Source organism: Oncorhynchus masou, chromosome 28 (genome assembly GCF_036934945.1).
Source record: "Oncorhynchus masou masou isolate Uvic2021 chromosome 28, UVic_Omas_1.1, whole genome shotgun sequence".
Taxonomy (NCBI): Eukaryota; Metazoa; Chordata; class Actinopteri; order Salmoniformes; family Salmonidae; genus Oncorhynchus; species Oncorhynchus masou.
Window position 1 is genome coordinate 20,852,611 of NC_088239.1, and position 16,422 is coordinate 20,869,032.

The 16,422-nt window shown below is 43.3% G+C and overlaps 1 protein-coding gene across 1 annotated transcript; it reads right to left on the reverse strand.

Annotated features, from left to right (window-relative positions):
• Positions 1 to 1,747: 1,747 nt before the first annotated feature.
• On the reverse strand, positions 1,748 to 16,156 carry LOC135517334 (importin-4-like). The gene is made up of 29 exons (XM_064941540.1): positions 15,798 to 16,156; positions 15,413 to 15,499; positions 13,945 to 14,024; positions 13,765 to 13,806; positions 13,437 to 13,566; positions 13,049 to 13,228; positions 12,877 to 12,942; positions 12,639 to 12,740; positions 12,446 to 12,529; positions 12,154 to 12,309; positions 12,007 to 12,060; positions 11,676 to 11,785; positions 11,225 to 11,463; positions 10,415 to 10,528; positions 9,996 to 10,109; positions 9,708 to 9,831; positions 9,434 to 9,545; positions 9,196 to 9,317; positions 8,893 to 8,970; positions 8,584 to 8,641; positions 8,368 to 8,473; positions 7,973 to 8,166; positions 6,609 to 6,659; positions 6,383 to 6,508; positions 5,907 to 6,133; positions 5,481 to 5,613; positions 5,082 to 5,186; positions 2,373 to 2,442; positions 1,748 to 2,274 (listed from the first exon to the last, which is right to left on the reverse strand). The coding sequence occupies exons 1-29, from the start codon at positions 15,861 to 15,863 to the stop codon at positions 2,144 to 2,146; spliced, it is 3,261 nt and encodes a 1,086-aa protein (XP_064797612.1). The 5' UTR covers positions 15,864 to 16,156; the 3' UTR covers positions 1,748 to 2,143.
• Positions 16,157 to 16,422: the final 266 nt, after the last annotated feature.

Consider the following 16,422-nt stretch of genomic DNA (forward strand, 5'->3'; position numbering starts at 1 on the left):
AATCGATCCAGGCTCACTGGCAGAGAGATGGGGAGGCAGTGAGACAAGCTGATCGGAACAATAAGTTAGGGTCAAAATATTTACAAGCGGTCAGCCAAAGTCACTGCATATATAACAAATTAACTATGTTAAGGGGGGGGGGGGGGGCACTTTGAGATTAAATGTGTGGTAACGTGCCCTTTTGACCCTACAGAAAGCGTTAGCTCTTAAGCTTGTCAATTTGGTATGTAAAGAGGATCGCTAGGCATTCACACACACACACACACCAGGGAAATAATTTTGAACATTCTTTAAGTGCAGTCTTTGTATTTTGTTGCAAGCTTTGACCTACAATACATTCACCTTGAAACACTGACTGATACAGGTGATTCATAAAGTACTTTCAAGTACTACTTAAGTCGTTTTTGGAGGGGTATCTGTACTTAACTATTCATATTTGACAACATACTTTACTACATTCCTATAGAAAATGTACTTTTACACCATACATTTTGAATGCTTAGCAAGGACAAGAAAATGGCCCAATTCACACACTTAACGAGAACATCCATGGGCATCCCTACTGTCTCTGACCTGGTGGACTAATTAAACACAAATGCTTCATTTTAAAATTGTGTTGTAGTAGGCAATCCGTAAATTTAAATATAATTTTGCGGTCTGGTTCGCTTAATATAAGCAATTAGAAATGATTTATACTTTTACTGTTGATACTTAAGTATATTTAAAACCAAATACTTTTATACTTAGTAGTATTTTACTGGGTGAAATTCACTTTTGAGTAATTTCCTATTAAGGTATCTACTTTTACTCAAGTATGAAGGTGAGGGAACACTTGTGGTAATCTCTGGCAAAAGCAACAGTGCAATTAAACATGGATCAGTCACTTGGATGTTGAAATCAGACGTCCTCCAGTGATTTAACGTTTACTGTTGAAAAGTGATATCCCAAGTATAAATACAGTAAAGTACACACTAATGGGTAAAAAAAATGTTTTGAGCAAAATAGTTGTTTTTAGAAAACTGCAAACCTCAAGGAAGTTTGATGGGAAGTAGTTTCTTCTCCGGCCTCCCCCTTGCTTGAGCAACAATAGAGAACAAGAGGGAAGGCCCCCCCCCCACACTTGTGCTATGTTATGACTTATCTGGACCACCTATTGAGATGTGCCTTTTGTTAAGTAAATGAGGTAAGAGGTGAAAAGTAGACTGGAGTGCCTCTACTTAGACTCTATAGTATAGACTTAAGTTTGTCCAGCTATTGCCGGTAATATGCACATGCCAGATGGATTTGAGTAGGTGATGTAACTAGTAGTTACTGATTGTGGGCTGAAAGAACTGTTGATAGAATGAAAGAATAATTACAAATGGGAAAATCTAGATTTGATTGCTGAATCCAGCAGAAGCTGTGAAGCAAGTGTGTTGAGTGTATCTGCCAGAAAGCATACGATGCCAATTGTGTCAGATGTAAATAAAATACTACGAGAAAAAGCCTTTTCATAATGAGTAAATATAAAATCCTGTAGTTTGGGAATAAAGAAAGAACTGGAGATACTATGCACCACACAACCACACTGGAGTTCAGATGAGTGCATTGTGGCCGATTTGCCCCGATTCACAAAACCACCTTACTAAGCACGATGGGGAGCTCTCTGAATAAGGGACAGCTGAGAGAGAAACAATGGAACCGGAAAAGGGGGGGATCATACGATGAGTGAGGGGAAAGGCAAAGAACACTGCATGACACTGTCAAGTCTGCAAAAAAGGCATTTATCATGAGTTCAGTTCATTGCTTCATACTCAATACTAGCCCAGCCAGAAGTTAATCAAATATGTGGCAAAAGGGGGACAGCAGCAAATAGATAAGAGGCTCTCAGGTACCACAAGGGTAACAAGTGACAAAAACCAAAGGTGACACACACAAAATGAAATCATTAAAATAATAAAAACAGGCAATATAAATAAAAAAAGTTAATACTGGAAACAACCTCTGAAAAATTATAATACTACCAATAGTAGAATGGTTCAAGTGCCGGAGTTTAGCAAATTTGAATGACCCAACTACTGTCCCATTTTTCATCTAGTAAAAAATAAAAAATACATTTCACTGGCTTTCACTGGAGAATGAAAATGTTGCTTGGTGTGGTGTGTTACGATTGGCTGACGGCCGCAGTCAGCTTCATCTTTTGCTCGGCAGGAAGTGACCTCACGGCACCCTCAAATTTCTGGGAGTGGCGCTGAGCGACGTCTCGGAGCAGCATGACCAGGGTGTTCTGGGTTTCTGGATGACCAACATTGTCATAACGTTTTATATCTACATACGACAACTTAGGTATACGAAGTAGAAAGGAAACCTGTCACGATTTAAAGTTCTCTTACCTGGATCAAGGTCCTTCGTTCCCAGGACGTGACTGGAAGCAGATACTATTGGCTTAATTTGACTCACCACCTAAGGAGACAACACTTATTACTAGCCAACATTGTGGAATTACACATTCAGAGTTCAATTCTAGATCTGTGCGTATTTCCATGGAAACGGACAATAAAGTATCATATGATGTGATCAGTCTAATCGACCTGGCCCGGGTACCCTGGAAGGACATTGACCTCATCCCGTCAGTTGAGGATGCCTGGTCATTCTTTAAGAGTAACTTCCTCACCATTTTAGATAAGCATGCTCCGTTCAAAAAATGCAGAACTAAGAACAGATACAGCCCTTGGTTCACTCCAGACCTGACTGCCCTCGACCAGCACAAAAACATCCTGTGGCGGACTGCAATAGCATCGAACAGTCCCCGCGATAAGCAACTGTTCAGGGAAGTCATGAACCAATACACGCAGTCAGTCAGGAAAGCTAAGGCCAGCTTCTTCAGGCAGAAGTTTGCATCCTGTAGCTCCAACTCCAAAAAGTTCTGGGGCACTGTGAAGTCCATGGAGAACAAGAGCACCTCCTCCCAGCTGCCCACTGCACTGAGGCTAGGGAACACGGTCACCACCGACAAATCCATGATTATTGAAAACTTCAACAAGCATTTCTCAACGGCTGGCCATGCCTTCCGCCTGGCTACTCCAACCTCGACCAACAGCTACGGCCCCCCCGCAGCTCCTCGCCCAAGCCTCTCCAGGTTCTCCTTTACCCAAATCCAGATAGCAGATGTTCTGAAAGAGCTGCAAAACCTGGACCCGTATAAATCAGCTGGGCTTGACAATCTGGACCCTCTATTTCTGAAACTATCCGCCGCCATTGTCGCAACCTCTATTACCAGCCTGTTCAACCTCTCTTTCATATCGTCTGAGATCCCCAAGGATTGGAAAGCTGCCGCAGTCATCCCCCTCTTCAAAGGGGGAGACACCCTGGACCCAAACTGTAACAGACCTATATCCATTCTGCCTTGCCTATCTAAGGTCTTCGAAAGCCAAGTCAACAAACAGGTCACTGACCATCTCGAATCCCACCGTACCTTCTCCGCTATGCAATCTGGTTTCCGAGCCGGTCACGGGTGCACCTCAGCCACACTCAAGGTACTAAACAACATCATAACCGCCATCGATAAAAGACAGTACTGTGCAGCCGTCTTCATCGACCTTGCCAAGGCTTTCGACTCTGTCAATCACCATATTCTTATCGGCAGACTCAGTAGCCTCGGTTTTTCGGATGACTGCCTTGCCTGGTTCACCAATTACTTTGCAGACAGAGTTCAGTGTGTCAAATCGGAGGGCATGCTGTCCGATCCTCTGGCAGTCTCTATGGGGGTGCCACAGGGTTCAATTCTCGGGCCGACTCTTTTCTCTGTATATATTAATGATGATGCTCTTGCTGCGGGCGATTCCCTGATCCACCTCTACGCAGACGACACCATTCTATATACTTCCGGCCCGTCCTTAGACACTGTGCTATCTAACCTCCAAACGAGCTTCAATGCCATACAACACTCCTTCCTTGGCCTCCAACTGCTCTTAAACGCTAGTAAAACCAAATGCATGCTTTTCAACCGATCGCCGCCTGCACCCGCATGCCCGACTAGCATCACCACACTGGATGGTTCCGACCTTGAATATGTGGACACCTATAAGTACCTAGGTGTCTGGCTAGACTGCAAACTCTCCTTCCAGACCCATATCAAACATCTCCAATCGAAAATCAAATCAAGAGTCAGCTTTCTAATCCGTAACAAAGCCTCCTTCACTCACGCTGCCAAGCTTACCCTAGTAAAACTGACTATCCTACCGATCCTCGACTTCGGCGATGTCATCTACAAAATTGCTTCCAACACTCTTCTCAGCAAACTGGATGCAGTTTATCACAGTGCCATCCGTTTTGTCACTAAAGCACCTTATACTACCCACCACTGCGACTTGTATGCTCTAGTCGGCTGGCCCTCGCTACATATTCGTCGCAAGACCCACTGGCTCCAGGTCGTCTACAAGGCCATGCTAGGTAAAGCTCCGCCTTATCTCAGTTCACTGGTCACGATGGCAACACCCATCCGTAGCACGCGCTCCAGCAGGTGTATCTCACTGATCATCCCTAAAGCCAACACCTCATTCGGCCGCCTTTCGTTCCAGTACTCTATTGCCTGTGACTGGAACGAATTGCAAAAATCGCTGAAGTTGGAGACCTTTATCTCCCTCACCAACTTCAAACATCAGCTATCTGAGCAGCTAACCGATCGCTGCAACTGTACATAATCTATTGGTAAATAGCCCACCCATTTTCACCTACCTCATCCCCATACTGTTTTTATTTATTTACTTTTCTGCTCTTTTGCACACCAATATCTCTACTTGTACATGATCATTTATCAATCCAGTGTTAATCTGCAATATTGTAATTATTTGCCTACCTCCTCATGCCTTTTGCACACATTGTATATAGACTCCCCTTTTTTTCTACTGTGTTATTGACTTGTTAATTGTTTACTCCATGTGTAACTCTGTGTTGTCTGTTCACACTGCTATGCTTTATCTTGGCCAGGTCGCAGTTGTAAATGAGAACTTGTTCTCAACTAGCCTACCTGGTTAAATAAAGGTGAAATAAAATAAAATAATAAAAAGCCAAACAGGCTAAATAAATGAGTGGGAACATACCATTGCAGGGTTCTGTGAGTAGAGCATGGCCAGGCAGCTGTACACAGTCTTATTCTCCTCCATGTCCTCCTTCAGAGGGAGGCAGGCCAGGAGGGCAGGGAACACCTAGGACAGAGAGATAAGAGTTTTCCATCTCGGCATCACTGAGGACACTCAACTCTTCAAGTCGTGTGGCGGTGTACGTCAATAAACCTGTGGCAAACTCACATTGTAAATCTAATATACAGCATTTGGGACATTGAAGAATTGGAGACAAGGCCATAGACACAGGTCACAGATACTCAGAGCAACTCAAACTTCCATCAGAGCAACTCAAAAGTTCCACACAAATCATTACAAACACCTTGAGTTAGGCATTGGCCCGGCATAAAATCCCATGCATGAAAATGCAGACAGTACCTGTTCCAGAGGGACACCCTCCATGTGGCTCATGATCATCCTGCAGAGTGCAGCGCACAGATTGTCAATCACCCTCCTGTCCTGTTCTTTGGACAGCAGGTTGGAGAAGAGGGACAGCATCATGGGATAGTCTCTGGGAGGGACAGGAGTTGAGGAAAACACCCAATGGCTGCTGGACAGGCCAGTACTACAGTAATAGAATCTAAATCATATGGTGAGTGCTGGTCAATGTACCTAGCTACTCATGTGAACTATATCATTGAGTTAAAAGAGATTCTCCATTACGTTTGTATACGTTTTAGCCAGTAGTTCTTAGTCGCCAATGTACCGCAGCATGTCTTTAACAATGCTCAAACACAATCACATACACCCACATAGAAAAACACACACACACACAGAAAATAGACATATTATTGAGAGGGATACTGAGCAACGAGTGGTCCAGCAGCCTGGGCCAGAGCTCCCAGTCCAAACACGCTGTTGTTGCGAACCTCGCTATCATTGTCTCTCACCCCGGCCACCAGCACAGGCAGCAGCCGATTGGACAGTTTACCAGCACAGGCTCTTCCCCCGGACACACTGACCAGGGATTGCAGGATCTCTCCAAGCGTGCCCACGGAGAAGGAACGGTCAGCCACCGTGCACGATGATTTCTGTGGAACAAATCCATCCTCATTCAATTCAATACACATCAAACTAAAGGTTTATCCTTCAGTATGCCTCTGTACTTAACGCTGACATATTTTACAAAATAAAAACAACTTTCGTAGATTTTTTTTTTTTAAATTTCAACAGAAAATGAATTAGGTCTATTAATTTCTATATTGATAGATTGTCAACTGGAGTAAATGACTTGGGTTATTTGAACCCAATGCTAACGGTCTAGTGGTAGGTCGACTCACAGCCTTGTTCATGATTAGGGGCAGCAGTTCGTTGAGATGGGGCTGGAAGGTGTCCGCTGGTACGGCGGAGGCCAGCAGAGGAATCCCCTCACCTGCAAACTCCTGGAGCATGGCATCATACTCCGCCTAGAACACACAACATGGTCATATCATTTGCACCATACACTTGGAAGTACATCCGATCCTGCCAGTACTGGAGTGTGACGAAAAAGAGAGGAAACCCCACCTGCTGTTCGTCATCATCTGCCTCATCTCCTCCTCCGTCCTGACAGACAGTCTGTAGACACACGGTAAGGGGAGGGTCAAAGGATTATCACATTCTTCTCCAATTATGCTGCAATGCCCTTTCACCCCTTACATTTGTGAGAATTGGCCTATATGGATAGAGCCAAATTCAAATGTTTTAACAGAAGAACTGTAAAAAGCATATGCATGACCGTGGTAGCAATTGAAATAGAACACTTGGTCTAATAAATTATGGGGAAATGATCATAACAAAAAGTGAGGACACTACATTGACTTGTCAGGTGAACTGTTAACATGACACGTTTGATTTTATGTGCATTTTACATTTACTGTACTTTTCACAGCATTTGTCAATAACAAAGTCTAAAAATACTCCTGATACATTTCAGTAACATAAGAATATTCATTGACATTTTGGAGTAGGTGCAAGATAAGAAAAAAAACTATTCCCAGGGTTTGAATGAGAGGTCTAACTGGTGTCTCCAACTGTGCACAGTTCATTAGTCAGTTCAAAGCACTTATGACTTAAATTATTTGGGCTAGTAAAAAAATCTTAGTGGCTGGTAGATTTTTAAATAGTACATTTTAGCCCCTGTATGCAATCCAAAAACATTTAATTATAAATTGCTATCTGGGTCAGGTTGGCATAATTTTAAAGCTTATTCTATTGCCAACATGACTAGCTAAGTTATACAACGTGATCTTACAGTGTTAGGCTTACAAAAGGCACTTCAGACAAACAGATAGGACTCATGAGTGCATTCAAGTGCATGTTCCGCTGCAAATGTTCTTCACAATACGACAAACATAGGCTCATTGTGTTCAGGACAACCCAGTCTATAATGCATGTCATCCTTGTAACTGTGGATCAAACATAGCCACCGTAAATGTTGATCATGTAAATTCAAATTTCAAATATGGAAATATTACCTGCACATTTGGACTCATCGGTGTATGGTTTGCTTGTATGACATCAAAGCGACATTTATTATAATCCTCAACATTTCATTTGTCAGAACACCGACTCCTCTCAATTTACAGCATTTCCCTCACTCAGACAACAAATGTGCAAAAGTATCCTAATTAGCGGAAGGGATGGGGTATCTTGTCGCATGCAGTGCTGGCGTCATGTATAGCATGTTACTGTATAGCCACTGGATTCCAATTTAGGCGCTGATCAATGACAAAATGGGGCATTTTCAACCCGTATATAGGATGACTGGGGCTGTGAGTGGAAAGAGCTACGTTCACACAAACACATATCCTAATATCAGATATCCTAAATTAATAAATGGGGAAATCCTGTCTGTGACGAGCACTCAGGCTTGGTTTGTGTCAGCTCACCCTCTTCTTGAGCACATCTCGGATGGCCTGACTGATCTCCTGCAGGCGCCCGGGGCTCTGCAGTGCTTCCCCCTGGCAGGCCTTCAGCACGGCGTTCATGGCCTCCAGCACACCCATCACCACCTGGCGCTCACGCTCACCGCGCACCGCCTCCAAGAAGCTGGGAAGCACCACCCCCAGCAGCTTCTGCATGGCTGAGGGACGTATGGAAGGAAGCTTAATTGTATTATTTTTTTTAGACAAGCCTGACTAATTACCAGAATGAATGTCTTAACTATTATCTCATTTGATACATTTAATAATTCTCTTTGAAAAACTCTATAATAGCACCACATAAGATGCCTCAGAAATTCAGAGAGCCAAAGCTCTGATGAGGTAGAGGTTGAGTGAGTTACCCTGGTGGTTGGCCTCAGTGGGATTCTCCTGCCACACTTTATGTTGAGCTCGGCAGAACTGGCCCATGGCCCCGAAGGCAGCCCTGCGTACGTCCTCGTGGGGGAACTGAGGGGAGGACGGAACGCATGGTCAGAGAGAGTCAACGCTGACCAACATACAAACTACCCATGACACAAAGGGAGAATAGGATGGATGAGCTGTGCTACAGTACTTACATCACGCAGCTCATAGACCTGCTGAAAGCTGGACTCCAGGAAGGGCTGGAAGGCGGCACTGAAGGGGTGAAAAGGATAAGGAGACATCAGGGACAACACATTCCCAATTGCATACTGGAAGACAGTGGAAGTTTAATGAGGAAAAGTTGCTGCGAAGTGAGATGATTGTATCGACAGATTTACAAGGACTCTAGGCACAGAGGGGTCAACCGGAGTAGTGGCTAGCTGCAGATACCATGCAACGCAGAATGAACATAGAACCCAGATGGTTTGTGACATGCAACACTCAAAATAACTCTGTAACTTTACCCGGTGTTGAAGGCAATCTCTCCCAGAGCATCACAGGCGTCCTCCTTCTCGTCAATGTAGGCGTTTTCCACACTGAACCTGGGGAATGGAGAGAGCACAGAGATTAAAATGGAGAAGGACAGAGGGAATCCCCTCCATCTAGTTCTTTAGGCACAAGCCTGACAAACAAAATGGCTTCCATTCGTTTCAATTGACTAGTTTTATGTCAGCTGCTTTGAAGGTTTCATTGTGTCTTTACTCCTGTCCCACAAAAAAAACACATCAAAGGTCATAAAATGAAAGATAATCAGATGAGAAACGTACCCGGCTGTGTCTGGGTCCACGGTGTCGGCCCCCTCGTCATCCAAAATGGCATCTCCCTCGGTGTCATCATCATCATCGTCGTCGTCCAGCAGGACAAAAGTCTTGTCCTCCTCAAGGTGAGCCTAAGGATGAAAATTAATTTTAAAAACTATGTAAACTATATTTTTAGCAATTTCTCAATGGTGTAAGAGAATAAGAGTGTGAATAGGAGTTATAGCACAGTGTCTGTCAGACTGACCGTGACTCCCTCTGTGGACTTGAGGGACAACAGCATGATGGTGGTGATAGCTGTGAGGTGGGGGCTCAGACAGTCTGGACTCACTGTGGATACAGCCGAGAACAGGCTGTACCTGTACACAGAAAGAGACAGAGAAGGATCGAGGGGGGAGGAGAAGCACATGGGTTCAATACAAAGTCGTTAGAAAACAGTCATGTACTCTGTGAAATGCCAAATCCAACAGGCTGGCAGGACTTCTATTAGAGTGGGAGCATCTCAGACACACACTACATACGTGCAGCGCCGCAGGTCGGGGTCGTCGATGGCGTTGGTGAGGTTGAGTCCCAGCTGAACACACTCTGCAGCCAGGGGGCTGAACACATCCTTGCCTATGGTGCGGGCCAGCACTGACAGAGTATCTGACAGAACAAAGGAAACCCCATTCGTCATCTAGACGTGACTCGGGTTAAAATAATATCTATGATGCAAGACAGATCAGCTCTAATCTGTCAATAGCATGGACTACAAGTGTCTGCTGGATGACCACATCAAACTGACTAAGGCTTAGAGATAGTTAGCCTACCTAGAGCCTGTGTTTGCAGAGCCCTCATCTCATCCCTTGTGTCAGTGAGGAAGCCCTTCAGGCTCTCAATAACAGGTGGAAAGTAAGGAACTAGCTTCTCTTTGGCTGCATTGGCTGAAAGGAAGAGAAGGGATGAAAGGTTAATACAGTTACAGTGATACACATTCCAGTCTTTTAAAATGACTAAAATAGACACTTGATGCATCTCAATAGTCTCAAGTGTCCTCCTCTCCTTGGGTCCTTTCCATCTGCCCTGACCTGAAAGATGTTTTCAAAGCAACTGGGACTACTTTTGACTTTAGCAATCCTTTCAGATAAATGTGGATGAAGGAAGACTCAAGCGGAAGCCATTCTAAATTATTGAGATGTAACATGCGCTATTGAAAGGCTCAATCCTAAATGGACTTTTGCAGTGTTACCTATAGCTCCTATGGCACTGACAGCCAGCTCTTTTAGCTTCAGGTTCTCTGCGTTGCTGAGGGCAGACAACATGGTCTCCATCAGGGTGGGCAGGTAGGGCTCAATCTCCGAACCTGATAGAGGATGGAAGTTCATGAAAACATCAGAACAGAGGGGGTTAAAAAGATTATTTCCCCCAAATGACATGTTCAAATCTTGCATTATCAGTACCTTAAAAGTAGTCTAGGGGCAAGACTAGAGAGCCAGAGGCTCAACATTTGTTTACAACAGCTTAGCATTTTGGCATCCTCCAATTAGTATAGAATAGAACCAAACAGACTTGGGTTGAATATTGGAATGCATTTGGAAATACACTTCCAAGTATTTGAAAAAAAAACAAATATACTCAGGAATTTGAAAATAGTGTTTGAAATACGTATTGGAAAATACTTTAACACAATTGCAAAAAAAACAACAACAAAAAAGTAATTCAATTCTGTGCATTTCAATACACAGAAAAAGTATTTAAAATAACAAATACACATTTTTCTGAACCCAGATCTGGGACCAATTTTTATGTATTTTTTTATACCTTTATATAACTTGGCAAGTCAGTTAAGAACAAATTCTTATTTTCAATGACGGCCTAGGAACAGTGGGTTAACTGCTTTGTTAACGGGGCAGAACGACAGATTTGTACCTTGCCAGCTCGGGGATTTGATCTTGCTACCTTTCGGTTACGCTCTAACCACTAGGCTACGCTGCCGCCCCAAATAATAGCAAGACAGTTGAGTATGGATCAGGATAGAGGTGAATGGGAGGATCCTCACCCAGGTTTTCCATGAAGTTCTCCAGGGCGTAGAAGGCCTTGGTGATGTGTCCGATCTTGGCCTGGTTCAGAGCCGACATGTAGCCCAGCAAAAGTGGCATCAGCTCGGCACAGTACTTACTGACCTCGGGCTGCAGGTGCTCTGAGAACTGTCCCAGGGCAAAGAGGCCGGCGCTGCGGACTACCTGGTTATTGTCTGACAGACTCTGGCACACCGTCTGCAGCATGGAGGACAGCAACCTGACACACAGAGGAACAGACGGACAGTGGGATTAGCAGGAAAAAGACAATAGTTCCATTTGAATGAGAGAAAATAAGACAGAAAAACATCGCTCTGGATTATTTCAGATCCAAAACACACTAAAGGACTGGATATTGACAAATGTAACAAATTAAATCAACTGTTTTTTGGACAGGGAGCCACTGAATAAGAGAAAGCAGCATCAACTCACTTGGTCCGTATGTGGTCGGCACAGCCCTCAGCCAGCACTGCCATACACATCAAGCCTGCCTTCCTCTCATAGGGGTTCTCACTGGCCAGGCACACCTGGGTCAGGGGCATCTGATGGACATGCCATGGGTCAGACATGCATACATAATAAAACTATTTGTACTTCTATGCATGGAAATTTGTGTACAACTCAGTATGACTGCAAGTTATAAACAATGCAGCTACTAATACAATGATGGCTACATACTGCTGCAGCACAGAGATGTCATGAAGTGTCTGACTGAAAGGCAAATTATAGCATTCATATAAAGCAAGTGAGTGTGTTTACTAACCAGCTGCTGGAATAGTTTCTCAGGGGGCATGTGAAGAGCCATGGTGTCAATAACCTGCAATCGAAAAAAGATTATATTTTAGGCACAAAAAATATATATACACCCCTTCTGTTCTTTGTATGTGGTTATTTCTCAAGGGAAGTTGACCTGAGCAGCAAAGTGTTTAGGACTCTCGTTGTCAGTGTCGCCCTCGTCGCCATTCTCCTCATCTTCTGGGTCCTCCTCCCCAGGTGGGGGCGCTGCACTCAGCACAGGGAACACTGTCTGCAGGATGGGATTCAGCAGCTTCTGCTTTAGCACCGTCTGCAGGAGGCAGAGAGCACAGAATACATCACTGACAAGCTACACATATTTTAACTGACAAAAAGGATAAAAAGGCACAGTGCTCGGGGTGCATCTCCATAGTCTAAAGCATCCATTTATAACTGGGTGACTTTACCTTGCTCTTGAGTCGGATGAGAAAAGCGATGCAGGAAAGAGCCTTTACACGCAGGGAGTCAGTCAGGGTGGTGTCTGCACTGACCTGAGACGAACATACACACATTTCACTGTCAACAAGATAACCCATCACATTCCCTTCGATGTAAGCAAAAAGTCATTACAAATATAATTAGAAGAAGCTCTGTTCTCACCTCCAAGCAGAAATGGACAATTTCAGCAATGTGTGGCACAATGATGGACACCTCACTCTCCATCAGCTCATCAAACACCTCCATGGCATCACTGGCCTGACCCTGGTCAGAAACATTCCAATCAAGGGACAATAGTGTTTGAAGCTCCATTTAATAGTAATCCCAGAAGACTTATGCAATCATCAGTGCAATACAGCAGTGGTGCTAGTGGGGGCTGACATATTGAACTACACCCTACTTGGTCTGCCTTGATTAGGTGTTTGAGCGCAATGATCAGTCTTGGGATGAGGGCGCGCATGAGGTTCTGAAAGACACAGGACATTTCATTTCAGCACAGCAATGAAGGATGATGGTAGACTACATTTCTGTTCACGCCAAAAAGGCATAAAATAGATTGATTCTGGCCTCACCATCTCCTCTGTGCCAGTGTAGGCAGTCATAGCAGTGAGGGTGAGGATGCAATAGTACATAGCTGTGGGGTTGTCCAGGTCTTGCAGCACGGTGCCAAACAGCTGCAGCAGTTGGCGGTAATGGGGTTTGAAGGGCTCTGGGTTGGACTCCACCACTTTGCTGAGCAAGAGTAGACCCACCTGAGAGAGACAGGGGTATTTTAGTGATTGGCTGAGGGTACCTAAGATACATAGAATGTATTCAAAATATTTTGATCTATGCATATTCTGACCAATCAGTGAGCAACCATCAAGAGCTCAAATCAAAGCCACATACTGCAAAACCTCTCTTTGTTCATGTACAACAAATACATCACTGCGTTTTATTTCTGTCTATAGAAGCTGATACCTGTCTGTCCGTTGGGTTGTTGCTCTTGGTGGACTGGTTGAGGAGTGTGAATAGAGCAGGCCAGCGGTCTGGCGTCTCGTGTTTGACCATCACTGCACTGAGCTGTGAGAGGGAGTGGCGCACTGTGTGTCTGGAAACAGAGGAGGGTTATTGTCAAGTTCAGATTGAACAAGTTTAATTGGTGTGTTGGATGGGTTAGTGGTTATGGTCAGATAGGTTGTAGCTATAAATCTGTATTATAACCCATTGATATTCTAGTAGGATATGCCTAGTTTTCCACCTCAAAAGCTATGTGACTGTTTTTATGTAAAGGATAAAAGATACTTACTCTGTCTCCTGCTGAAAAGCTTGTAGTACCACTGCTTTCAGACTAAGAAGCAAGAAAAATAAGAAAAAAATACAATGGCAACATATAACAAATAAAGCTCAGTGGGATTTCATTCAACAGTCCAATACAAAAGACTTAGATATGGCTGATTGTGGGGGAATTAGACAAAGGGCAGCCAACCTCTCTCTGTGATCAAGGCTAATCTTCTTCCAATGCTTCTTTACTCTCATCCGCAACATCACTGCAGCTGACTGGCGGATCTGAAGGGAGGGTAGAAAAACAATGAATGCACTGATGAGAGCCGGCGATAAGCCGTACAAATAGAACACATACAACCAAGTAGGGCATGCAAACCCCTGGGTTACACATACCTTCAGAAAGTATTCACAACCCTTGACTTTTTCCACATTTTGTTGTGTTAGAGCATTCATTTAAAATGTATCAAATTTAAATAAATAAAAAACATCACTGGCCTACACACAATACCCCATAATACCCCATAATGTCAAAGTAGAATACGTTTTTACATTTTTACAAATTATTTCAAAAATAAAATAATTATTCAACCCCTTTGTTATGGCAAAACTAAATAGGTTCAGTAGTAAAAATGTGCTTAACAAGTCACATAATAAGTTGCATGGACTCACTGTGTGCAATGACTACCTTCTCTGTACCCTACACATACAATTTCACACAGATTCAACCAAACAGATCGGGGAGATTTTCCAATGCTTCGCAAAGAAGGGCACCTATTGAGCATGGTGAAGTTGTGAATCACACTTTAGAGTTACTAATTACACTTACAACCAGTCACTACAAAGACACAGGCGTCATTCCTAGCTCTGTTGCCAGAGAGGAAGGAACCCGCTCAGATCTTTAACCATGAAGCAAATGGTGACTTTAAAACAGTTAAGAGCTTAATGACTGTGATAGTAGATAACTTAGGATGGGTCAACAACATTGCAGTTACTCCACAATACTAACCTAATTGACAGAGTGAAAAGGAAGCCTCTACATAATAAAATAACCCAAAATATGCATCCCATTTTAAACAAGGCACTAAAGTAATATATACAAATAAAATAACTTTTGTCCTAAATACAAAGTGTTATGTTGGGGGCAAATCGAAAAAGTACCTCGTCCCACACTAAAATTTAACACATTGATACCACTCCATATTTTCAAGCATAGTGGTGGATCTGAAAATGGTTGTCTAGCAATGATCAACAACCAATTTGACAGAGCTTCAATCATTTTTTAAAGAATAATGGGCAAATGTTACACACTCCAGGTGTGGAAAGCTCTTAGAGACTTGTGCAGAAAGAGATTCACAGCTGTAATCGCTGACAAAGGTGCTTCTACAAAGTATTGACTCAGGGGTGTGAATACCTATATAAATTAGATATTTCTGTATTTGATTTTCAATGCATTGGCTAACATTTATTTGTTTTAATTAACTTTGTCATTATTGGTTATTGTGTGTAGATTGGTGAAAAAAAAGTATTCACAAAATCTATTCTGTTTGGAATTCAGGCTTTAACAACAAAATGCTAAATAAGTCAAGGGGTATGAATACTTTCTCAAGGCACTGTATCTAGCACACTGATGATAGGCGTTTGTCTAACTAATATGTAACCTAGTTACATACCTGTGGGTTCTGGGACCCAGTCATGACAGCACACAACGCTGGGATTATGGCTGGGTCTTTAAAAGCCAGCTTCAACTGGGCGGTGGCCTGTAGGGGGGAGAAAAATATGCTGGATATGGTAAAAACTGACTGGAATAAAGAAAGCTAGCCAAGCAGGCAGCTTAAACGTTAGCGAACTGTCAAGTTTATGAAGTGACTAAGATTGCGTTCGAATACAGTCAGTTAACCACACTGGTTCGTGACGTGACATAATTTGGCTAGCAACAGGTGTCCATTTTGATTAACAGTTAGCTTAGTTAGTTAGCTAGCTAACGTTAGTTACCGGTGATTGTTATCAAAGCATGTCAGGGTAAATAAATTTATAGGTTCAGTAAGGAATCATTACCTGCTGAATAATCGCATTGTCAGGCTGCGTTAGTTGTAAGAGAATCTGTTCTAGTTCCCCAGACATCTTGGCTCTTCCGAAAATCTGTGTTTCTGATGGTAACGTTATTATTCAAAATGATGTGCTAAAAGTTGGCCCTTAACAGGGCTAAACAGTGAACTAATGTGATAATTTCTCTAGCTAGTTAGCAACCTTGCTAACTAGCGCATCAAAATATTTATGGTTATTTTTTTTACACCGGTTTAGTAACCCAAATCGGCGGCGGTTGAGATTTGAGTGTCGCTCCCAGTCTGGTTAGTTCCAGCAAGTCACCACGCGGGACAGAACCATAGACATTAAAACCAGGGACAGAACCCTAGGAGTTCCACGTGAACCGCGTTGTTAAAGGGACCACATTGAAATACACAAACACATCCTGCACAAATGTACAGCGCCTGCTTTTGGACGGAGGGTAAACCATGATCAGTTATTGTTAGTGAGCGAACAGCACAAACTACTATTTGCATGACTAATTCTGAACGTTTTGAAGTTGCAAAAACGTTGTTGCAGTTGAAAATAACTCAATTGACATGTATAGGTGACAATTTGCATTTTCTTTAAGCAACAAAAGCGGGAGTACCCCGTC

Coding starts and splice junctions, on each gene's coding strand:
- LOC135517334 (XM_064941540.1), bottom strand. CDS start 15,863: ATGTCTGGGGAACTAGAACAGATTCTCTTACAACTAACGCAGCCTGAC. Junction 13,807..13,944: donor AGCCTTGATCACAGAGAGAG/GTTGGCTGCCCT, acceptor CTTGCTTCTTAG/TCTGAAAGCAGTGGTACTAC. Junction 9,832..9,995: donor TCTGCAAACACAGGCTCTAG/GTAGGCTAACTA, acceptor TTGTTCTGTCAG/ATACTCTGTCAGTGCTGGCC.